At 37.2% G+C, this 11417-nt stretch overlaps 1 protein-coding gene across 1 annotated transcript in view; it reads left to right on the top strand.

The window, feature by feature from the left end:
* The first annotated feature begins 951 nt into the window (after positions 1–951).
* LOC135689836 (exostosin-like 3) overlaps positions 952–11417 on the top strand; it is a 42508-nt gene continuing 32042 nt past the window's right edge. The window contains exons 1-5 of the mRNA XM_065207201.2: positions 952–4118; positions 4892–5019; positions 5561–5702; positions 7692–7820; positions 8192–10907. Of these exons, the coding sequence (XP_065063273.2) occupies positions 2040–4118; positions 4892–5019; positions 5561–5702; positions 7692–7820; positions 8192–8401 (2688 nt within the window). The 5' untranslated portion in view covers positions 952–2039 and the 3' untranslated portion in view covers positions 8402–10907. The remainder of the gene's footprint in view (positions 4119–4891; positions 5020–5560; positions 5703–7691; positions 7821–8191; positions 10908–11417) is intronic.

Raw genomic sequence — 11417 nt, 5'->3', positions numbered from 1 at the left:
CAATGGCGGCGCCAGTCACTAAGCTCTGGGGGGGGAGACAAACCAAAAAAAATTTATCCACGCCCTTTCAACCACCAGAAAACGCCTTTTTATCCGAAGGGAACGCCTATGAAATTGGCAGTTTGAAACTGGCCTGTTTTAAGGGGCACCCTAACAAAGATTCCAGAAAGGTTAAAGAGGCCAAAAAGGCTCTTGGTTGCGAACAGTGCCACCGAAACGTTTCGGAGGTCCTGTGTCGTAAAGCCTGATTTACACGAGACGAATTTTTTCGTGCGACCCCCCCCCCCCCCCCCCCCCCCCAATATTTTGGTGTCTTTCGTTAAACATTGTTTCATTCGGTAAAATCATTTGTTGGTAGTCAGTAGTAACAAAGTAGCACCAAGATTTTGCTTTATTTGTTTTCTTATCGGCATTTACCTTCTTGTCAGTAGTGAGCGAGGTTGGGGGAGGAATATTCTGACATGTATTTTAAGCTAATTTCAAGAACGTCATCGCAAAAATTTTCTGTGACACTCATCTACATCTCTACACAATGTTCAACATGTTCCCCTCATTTTGGGATTTATAATGAAAAGTCCTTCACGTTCTTGAGACATTCCCAATAAAATAGAAACTAAAATGCTAAAGCAATGCAATCCTTAAAAAACTGGATTCTGAAATGCTTCTCGTTGATTTTACTCCAAGGAGAACGGACTTGGTTTAAAACTTTCGAATACTGTTTACTATTTTTAGATATTTGCTAACAACTTTGGAAAGTCACTTTTTACACGTAGTTCTTCCTTGCCTTACACAATTCAGGATATAAATGTTGGTGGAATGGTGAAGGAAATAGACAGTTGTAGAATATGGTCAGCCACAAAACGCTTCATATGACATTGTATAAAGGGAAATTGCCACGTAAAAATGCCATAGCTTTTCAAAACGCATTTTCAAGATTTTTTTTCCTCCAAATTGTTAGGGGTCTGGTCAGCAAAAATTAGTGTCTAACACCCCCCAATCATTGTTGCTTGAATCCCCCCTGCCCCCGCCCCGGTCATTGCTGCGAGTTTGTAGTTTTTATTTAATTTCTAAAATCAGGTAACATGGACAAATGTTAGATCATGGCTCCGAAACATCACCCTCTGCTCTCTTTGCTCATTTCGTATAGCACTTAACCATTTCAAAAGCCTATTTTGGTTTTGCAGTTGGCAACAGGGCCGCCGGAACGACCAAGGGGCAAGGGGTGCAGGCTTGAATGAGGGCATTTGAAAGAACAAAACCACGCTAGAACCCCTGGGGGCACTCGTACTCTGTGCCCCCGGTTCCTAAATCCATGCATAAGAAAGGGAGAAACGGAGAACCATCGGGCGAGAACATTATGGAGGCCTGGAGGGATGGAGAGAAAAGTTCCCAACGGGAAACTACCCATCCCCCTCATGCAACCGGCATTATGCTAAATGTATGTAATAAACGGTGTTTGGATGAAGGTCATGCCCGCCCCCCTCATTTTTTGCCAACCAAAGAGCTTTTATGCGAAGTCTTTGAATTTGCTCTTGGCCCCTCCACTTTCCAATTTGTAGTAGGCTTCTTTACCATACTTTGGGGGCCTTATTCGAAATATTTGCGGCATCTGGTTTTTCCGATGTGTGAAATCCGGAACAAAAGTAGTGGCTTGTGCACCAGTTGCTCTTCCGGATTCACGCAGTTTCCGGTCTCTCTGAGGGAGGTTACGCGTTAGGTTGCCGAAATGGCGGCGCACGATCGGCACAAATCCGTCGGTGGAAAAGCAATAATGGGTTACTATTCACGAGATACATGTTAATTAGCCGAAATTAAACGTCTGATAGTAATTTTCGAAAAATATTCCTGCTGTGGTTGATTCAAAAGAAGTTTTCCATGTGAAACATGAACTTGTATTGTGGCCTAGCTGCTTTCTGATGACTGGAAATTTTCGGATCAACAATAACTTCAATCAGGAAGATGGTTAGATCTGGCTTTGGATAAGAAAGCTTGGTGCTATTAAGTGTCTACACGGTTGGCAAGTTGCATAGTTTCGCACTATGAAAGTAAAAGAATTGTCAACGATGTGCATATGTCCAAATAATAATCGAGCCTCTCGTATTGCTTTCAAAGCAATGGTTGCCTTTTTCATTATTTTTGGTCTTATGTTTATTTTGTTAGTTCATAGTATACTGAATCAAATTCCTAATGGGGGAAGAACATCACAATGGAATACAGCACATCCTGTGGAAGAGATTTGGATGGGGGAAACTGAAAAATTAACAAGTACTGGTGTTAGTGAGACTCTCTCTACTTTAAAAAGTGAAGTATTTGAACTTCAAAAGATAAAGGTTGCTGCTTTAAATGACCTGCGAGATCTTGAAGGAAAGAGATATTTGTACCAAGATGCTGTTAAGAAATTAGCTGCTAGTAAACTGGATCTTTTGAATGACATAAAAAGGTCAGAACGCGGGTTGAATAAGTTGAAAAATGAACTTCGTGCACTACAATCAGCTGTAGAATCAAAAAAATACCATGTCAACATTCCAGTTGGTAAGCCAAAGCAACTTAGGCCCTCTGGGGATATAATTGAGCACAATAAACAGTCTTTGAGCCAGTCAAAATGCAACTGTCAATTTTCAAGTTGCTTTGACTATTCACAATGTTCCTTGCTAGAACCATTTTCAGTGTATGTGTATAAGCCTTCTCCCATGTTGAAGCTGCCAGTTGATTATAAAAGAATGATGGATGTATATCAAGATGTTTTGAAGTTTTCTCATGTGACCACAAATCCAAAGCAAGCATGCATTTTTGTGGATATTGTAATACTAGATGTTGAAACAAGTATGAAATATGAAAAAGGTGTACTTTTGAGACATTTCAGTAGCCTTTCAAGGTGGGAAAGTGATGGAAGAAATCATTTGATTATGTTTTTATCAAAGCAACCGGAAGATGAAAGCTGCAAATATGTGGCAGAAATGGCAAATACTAAATCAATTATTGCTTCATCTATATATTGTAAAGAATCATTTAGGGAACAATTTGATGTGTTACTATACCCTGATGATTTGATATTTGTTCAGGGGCATGGTCAATCAATGTTGCCTAAGTTGTTCCCTATCAGGAGAAAGTACTTGTTTACATTTGTTGAGAAATCATATGGGCCTATTGTATCAAATTCTGATTTGATCGCACTGAGAGGAAATTATGTGAATATATATATAAAGGCTGGTTGTAAGAGAAAAGAATCAGGTTTGCTAGAAGAGTTTACAGCTCTCTGCCAAGATGCAGAAGATATTGAGAGAATTTTACAACAATCTACTTTTAACATCATATACACTGCAATCAAGTCACAAGATCAAGGGTATTTTCTTAGAGACATAATTACATCATTAGTAAATGGAGCTATTCCTGTAGTAATAGGAAAGTCATTTGTTCTTCCTTTTTCAGAATTCATTGATTACCGAAAATTCATTATTTTTATTACTGGAGCAAGAGTACCTGAGACACACTATATTTTAAGAATGGTGACAAAATCAAATGTGTTTGGTATGAGAAAACATGGAAGATTCATTTATGAAACATATTTTGCCTCCTTAAAAATGAATATCATGACAATTTTCAGCAGCATTCAAAGTAAAGCTGGCTTACCACCACTACCTTTGGAAGATTACAAGTCAATTCCTTTATTTACTAATTCATCACCATTGTCATTCAAAAATGAACGAGAAAGCAGTATCATAATGTCTAGCCCATATGATAGCAACTGGACAACCACAAACATTAATAGTCATGACCTATGGAACAATTACCCAGGGGCCCACTACCTATTGAAGTTTGTCCCAAGAAATACTGTACTGCCTCCATCTGTGCAGTTTTTTGAAGATGTCACAGATTACATGCCAATTGGTAATGGAGAAGGTGGAGATGGAAAAGCTTTTAAGAATTCACTTGGAGGTGACAATTCAGTGGAGCATTTTACAGTGGTTATTCTTACATATGACAGAGAGTTAATCTTAGTAGAATCACTGCAACGCCTTTCAAATCTCAAGTATTTGAACAGAGTTATTGTCATATGGAACAACCCTATAATGCCATCAAAAGAGTTGGAGTGGCCCGAAATTGGTGTCCCTATACATGTAAGTAATAATCTATTCACTTTCAGACTTCCAAAGGAACAAATCCTTGTATTTGTAAGAGTGAATTCTTTCCCTGAGACAATTACATTCGAATAAATGATCAATCATTTTCATCAATATCATCATTGTCAACGGAGACATTATTGCCATCTTCTTAACTATCATCGCTTAATTTAAGCCACAAGTTGTGTATCCCAAAGCAAAGGTATGGTCTCTGCTTATTGTATTTTTGCTAATTGGGAGTATCATACACTAAGTTTATTTAACATTTAGAAAGAATAAATCAAAAGTCTTAATGAGGTAGTTCCAAACAGGTTGGTTATAAACAAATTATTTTAAATTAGGCCTAATCAGCAGGAATTGTCAAGCTGTTGCACATAAAATAGATTTTTGTTTGCGACAACAGAGATTTTATAAGCTATGTAGAAAGTTCCCCCATGAAAAGCATAGTTTTTATTATAACTTTGTCTCTTTCTTTGCCCTTTTGCCAGAAACTGTGACATTTGTGACCCAAAAACTAATTATGATTAGTGCTAGTGTAAAACATGTCTTTGCTTGCTACACAATGCATAATTTTTATTTTTTGCCTCAAACATTAAATGTTGTTATCAATAACTAAAATTTTGATGTAACACCCTGCATACTAGAGAATTTAATCACTTGTGATAAAATCTTGCTTGTTTATGACTAAGAATCTGTTGTGTGCACTAGGCTTTAGTTATATGATATATAAAAGGTAATACGTTTTAAAAAAAGCCCTGTTTGCTTTCCAGGTTGTTAAAGGGGAGAAGAATAGCTTAAACAACAGATTCCTTCCATTTGATCTTATTGATACTGAAGCAGTTTTGTCAATGGATGATGACATCTACCTGAGAGATGATGAAATCGAGCTTGCGTTCAGGTTCTGCAGTTTTATATTTTCTTTTTTATTTTAGGTACTGCATGTTGTTTTTCATTTTGTTTGTCATTTTGATTGTCTTTTCTACACCAGATTAGACATCTTGTAAGGATGTTTCATGGAAATTGACTTTAGTAGCTCTGTATACTTTTACTTCTACCTGTGGTTTGAAAATGGTTTCAAGAAATGTTACTTGATTTTATTGTTTTTTTTTACATATTCTTCAGCTGCAATAATATACTGTTTTATAACTTTTGATTCTTCCAATTTCTTTTTCTGATATGTTTTTAAACCCTTCTCTTTGTCTCTTATTATGTCTCATTTCTTATGCTTCTTTCTTCTATTGCCTCCTTGTCCTTCTCCCCTTCCCCTGTCCTTCTTTATTTCTTTCATTTGCAATTCTGTCTTCTTTAAGCTTCTTCTCACTTTTCACTTTAGATGAGAAACCTTCCACTGTTTTTACGTATACTTTGAATCTGATATTTTTTAGATACAGTTAGCAACTTATGATAACTTTAGTTACTTTTCTCCTATCACATTTTAGAATTTGGAGAGAAAACAGGGACCGGATAGTTGGGTTCCCCGGTAGATTTCATTCATGGAATCCACAAGGAGGATGGTCATACAATGCAAACCATTCCTGTGAATTGTCAATGGTTTTGACTGGTGGAGCTTTCTTTCATAAGGTATGATTAAAAGTCTGAAGCATCTACTCATTCTAACTAGATTCAGAAAGCTGAATTTACATTTAAATGTTTCATCAGTCGCTCTAAAGTATGAGCTCTAAAGCTGATAGGGGCTCCTTTAACCTAGTTCATCTACCCACCAAAATAAAACTGTAATCACAAGAAAAACACATAAGTAAGCCATTTTTGGGTGATACTATGAAAGAAGGAGGGGAGCGGTTTTCAAGCTTTGGTGCTGTCATCTTGGTGAAATTGAGCTATTTTGCATAACTTCTGTATAAATTCATGTCGTTATTTTCCAAAAAAGATTTTAAACAAAGTACCAGACTTAGTTCCTTAGTTCCAGCTGAAAATGAAGGATCATAGAAAAAGCATCCGAAACCCTCATCAAAATCGCTTTATCACACCTTACCACTTCCAAGTTATCACAGTATCTGAAGCGTCTGCCCCGAAAAACCACGAGATTGCCCCAGTCTTTAATCTTATTGAAATATTGCAAGAAAATGCTTTTGTTAATGATTGCATAACATTCTGTATATCCTGAGAAAAATTACGTTTAGATTTTTTGCTCTCTAATTTCATATCAAAATTTAGGGGACTCAGCAAGCTGGTAACACGGTGGTGAAATTAGGGAAGAGAGTATCAAAATTTTGATATATTTTACATGACTTCGTTTATGTATGACCTCTCAACAGCATAAGCATAGCTTAATAATTCCGAAGCCAGTAGACCAGAGAATCTCTCTCAGACTTGGTAAAGATGCTTTCAAGTCTATTCCTCAGATTTATAATTCATCCTTCATTAGTGATCTTTTTCCAGAAATTTTGAACGATGCCGTGGCGGCTCAATTTTTAGGCAGGTTTTCAAAGAATCAACATGCATTTCTTTAGCTACACTTAAAAGATACATATAAGTGAAAAGAGTTTATAAATGGCCTAACAGCGTTGATTCACAAAAGGTCAATATGAAGACACTTTAAAAGAAGCCTTCGATACGGTGAATCAAAAAATACTGCATAAAACCTGCCAGATATAGTGTTTAGAAATGAGTGGGCACAATTTGGCAAACTCAGTAGTCAAATCTTCTCAGAGGGTGTCTAGCCCCCTTCATTTCGTCATGTTCCTTAACGACTTTGAAAAATGCTTGAAATTTTTTTCATCGAGGATGTATGCTGATGATTTGAACAGAACAGTAGTCCCTATGATATTAGCGAACTCATCCAGATGACGAAGGAACTAAAAAAACATTTCTTTGTGAATGATAGTTAGAATATTAAGCCCTAACCCCAAAAATTTATGTAGTAATTGGGCATTCAATTAAAATTAACAAACTGAAAATTGACTGGGTTAAAGGAATTATTGACACGGAAATAAAGAAAGTAAAAGTATGTGAGTCACTAAAGGTTTCTGTGGACTCTTCATTAGAAAGAGTGCTTCAAATCTTTCGTTTGTGTAGTAATAAGGGTTATATCTGCCTCGAAAAAAACTTAAAAATCGAAATTTAAGCCATGCGAGCTTTACCATGCACTGGTTGAATTTCCCTTATGCTAAGTGGACCTGGTCCGGCCTGGTCAAGATAAAGCTGCAATTCTTGCCAACAATTGTTGAAACACCACAACATTCACTTTCAAAAGGTGGCAGCATCAGGATTCAACCACGTCAAATTATCGACGCTGTCGCTAATGCTTCTCCTTTTTCTCCATACAATGCTGATTCCTTTACAAGAAGCTTTTTCCATTCAATGCTGATTCCTTTACAAGTTTATGCGTCCAATCCTAGATAGATTGCCACCGACAATCTATCTATAGCCTTGTAAACGACGTGCAATATTGATTTTGAGCAACAACCTTGTAAAGGGGGAGAGGAAACAACTTTCAAATGCTGTGAAGATTTTGTATAGGTGTTCCAACCAGTTCTGCAAGTCAGCGTCAGGAGAAGCAGCACTCGGTATCAATTGCATTGAATTGAAATTCTCTTTTTTCTTTGACAGTATTATTCATACTTATACACATACCTGATGCCAGAAACAATACGTGATATGGTGGATGAGTATATGAATTGTGAAGACATTGCTATGAATTTTCTTGTCGCTCATGTTACTGGGAGACCTCCTGTTAAGGTAAAAACCTCGATATAAACACATTATGATATGTTTTCATAGCATTTTGATATGGAAGAGAAATATTTCCTTTCAATATTTGTTAAATAATAACATTGCGATTTCCATATAATTATTGTAATGATAATCATTTTTCATGTGAAATTTTGTTTTTTCGGGTCTTTAATAATACGTTACTGGTATGCCTTAAAATTCGATATCTCTGCATGTTTGTGTTGTTATTATTGTTGTTATTAGAAAAATAGCAATAAGATCATATGTATCTTAATGAAATCAGTATTCATAGACCGTGTCATAGACAATCTTGGAGTATCAACTTCTCAATTTTTATTAGAGTTTTGATTATCAACCTTTTTTCTTTTTCGACGTAGGTGACGTCAAGATGGACATTTCGTTGCCCTGGTTGTCCTAGTTCTTTATCCAACGACAATACACATTACACTGAACGCGCTAAATGCTTACAGTTATTACGAAATATATATGGATATATGCCGCTGCGACGGACGCAGTTTAGGGCCGACTCTGTCCTATTCAAGACGAGGCTGGCAGCCACTGAAAAGAAATGTTACCAGTTTGTCTAATTATTTGCATGTTTACAGAATGAGTCTAGATTTCAACTGGCCTGGGAATCGCGTCCTACTTCGCGTTTTTCAATCAGAACAGTTCGTAGATGTGTCCGTGTACATGATACAAGGTGAAGAAACATCCTATTTTTATAAATTGACTTGTCTACGTACGCATCTACGTAGTGTATGTCTAGGCTAATGCATTGGTTCTAAATTACTAATACTGGTACTGCTTTTCATTGAATGTGGGATATTTAAGATATAGGTTTGCTGCCAACTAATGGCTGTTACAAATCGAAGAAGCCAGACAGGCAGCATTTACGCAGAGTCGTCTCCAAATAGATTTGTTCAGGTGAATCAACAAACATTTTCTTCCAGCCTAACCCTTTTTGAGATTTTCTTCTTGTACTGGCGTATAAGTATCAAACTGCCCTGCTATTATTTAAAAGTTCTTCGCTGCAAATTCAAACACAAACAAACATCCCTTTAGTGGCATATGTAACTCAAGGTGCGATGCAAGTGTTAAGGACATAGTTCATGTCACTTTTCAGATCTAATATGTATTTAGGTATTATATAATATATCCATGCAGTATCCCATGATGTTGCAAACTTTTTGAAAAAAACTAGATTTTTGTTACTGAATTTTATTTATATTAAATCCAGCATGTTCATACGAGTGTCTTCCCATACCTGACCTGAATTTTCGTCTTCCTTTCACTGCATCTGTTAACAATTCCCAATTTGTTATGACTTCATGCAAAATAGACTTGGTCAACCACCTCAAGTAGGTAGACATGCTGAACTACGTTCAGAAGTTGCTAACCAAGTTAATTTTAAGAGTTATAAGGTCAAGACAAATAAAAAACGAATGAAGTTTACGAATCACATCTTTTATCTTATTTTCTTCGTTTCTACACGACGATTACATCTCGCTAATTTCTTGGAAGAGGGGAGGGATCGTCAAAAAGGACATAAAGAACCCAAGGTTGTAAGAAAATATTCGCTATTTCATTTCATCATAACAATTTAATGAAAAAAACACGAGAAACAGCATATGGGTCCGTAGACCTGCCAACCTAAAAGGTCCCTTGTTCAGGTGGTATCTGAAAAGAAGCCCTCATGATCAAAACGAATATTTACATTTTAAAACGTGGAATGGTTTTCTGGTTTTGAAACTGCTTCAAGCGAGAAATTCTCCAAGCAAAACTGGGGGAGCGGGCAGGTCTACAATACCGAACTGCTTTGGGGGGGGGGGGGGGTGAGGACATTTATAATGCAGGCAAGGTACCTGATATGTATCTCCAGATTTCTGGTTCTGAAACTCCTTCAAACGGGAAATTCTCCAAGCAAAACTGGGAGAGCTGGCGGGTCTACAATAATGGTCTACAATAGCGGATCTACAATAATGTATTTAGGTGTCTCAATAGCTGTGCCAATTACTATTTTCTGAAGATACAGGTTTGATTTTTGCTAAATAACTTATCACGTCTACTTAAGGATGTTAAAGTTCTCACTTTGTGGTCGAGATTTAGTCCCGTTCACACGACAATACTTTACAGAGAATAATTCGCAAGACTCAATGCTTCAATTCTGGATGCTTTTTCTACACAGACGCAAACCCGTCAAGTGACAACCCAAAGCATTAAGCGATTGTTGTCTTATACATGTTTCTGGCTGAGCGTAAAAGTTGTATCGGATTAGCTGTTAAAAGCTGCTTGCTCGAACCCTCTATCCTCTTATTATACCGAAAGCAATATACCAACTACAAAGACATCGAAGGGATTCTATGATAGCATAAACTATGTATGTACAAAAGAGTTATCATTTTATTTGATATAGCGAACAACCATTTCCGGTGATTAAAACAGTTAAAAGCAGAATAAGAAATTTCTTTATGCATTTTCCATGGGTAAAATCAAATTAAGTTGTGAGGTTGCCAGATAAGACCAGGCAGGTAACCAATATTTGAACGGATGGGATTTAAAACGTTCCTTGGGTACAGGGGCGGCGGAGTGAATCTTGAAGGGGGGGACGAGTTTTGTAGCTATAACGAAATAAGAAACTTTGACGACAAGTAGAGGGGCAAAGCCCCCCCCCCCCCCACCCCACTGGCTCCGCCGCCCAAAGGGTAACTGCATTTGTCAAATTGTTATGCCTCGATTCAAACACTTGCTTTGATTGAACCTGTCTAATAATCCTGGTTTGAACAAACTTTAAACGTTGCAAGGAAAATCGGATGTGATATATGTGTAAATTCGTAGTCAAAGTTCCAGCTCCCGCCATTTTGCAAAGAAACTTTGCCCCAGACTCCTTGCCCTGGCGGGAAACCATTTGACCTGGGACTGACGACATTTTCACGTGGGGAATGAAAACAATATCAGCAGCAATGTGGGAAATATCGATGTGGCCATGTTATTCCTGCTTCTTATTGATGTGATAAATTGCCTGGAAAGCAACTCTAGATGACAGAAGAGCTGCTACTCCGATAAATTTGTTGGCCGAGGGAAAGCTTGGTTGAGGTAGGTTCTACATATGCAATGATATTGTTCAAGTACATTTCTTGTTCCCAAAGAAGTTTACTTTCGAGAAGAATATGCCTATCAACACTGTTAACGGCTAAATCTGCGAAAATTTTGTCATCTTTTTGGTCTTTATAAGACGCTGGGGATGGTAGACGCCAGTTATAGCTAGTCAGTAAAATTTAACTTGATTTAAACTTAACACTACGTGTTCACAAAATATGACACGTAACACAATGGAACTGAATTCGTTCTTTCGCTGCAGCCTAAAGCACCAAGCTTGCAAGGCCTTTCCTAAAATCTGACTTGCAAATAAGTTAGCTACTAACTGAATTTGACAAAATTTGGACATGGTATCAAAATGGTGAATTAAACGAATGCGTTGAAGTTGTTTAATCTGATAGTTTAAAGCCTTGGATAAAGCTTAAAACCTAAGAAATACGTTTTTGACTAAGAAGCTAAATACATCTGCAAAGTGAACGTTGCTGTGTCTTTGTTGGAAAAATAGTT

The sequence above is a fragment of the Rhopilema esculentum genome, chromosome 5, assembly GCF_057945365.1.
Source record: "Rhopilema esculentum isolate cy_ngs chromosome 5, ASM5794536v1, whole genome shotgun sequence".
NCBI classification, from domain to species: domain Eukaryota; kingdom Metazoa; phylum Cnidaria; class Scyphozoa; order Rhizostomeae; family Rhizostomatidae; genus Rhopilema; species Rhopilema esculentum.
This window is presented reverse-complemented; position numbering and strand designations above follow the sequence as displayed.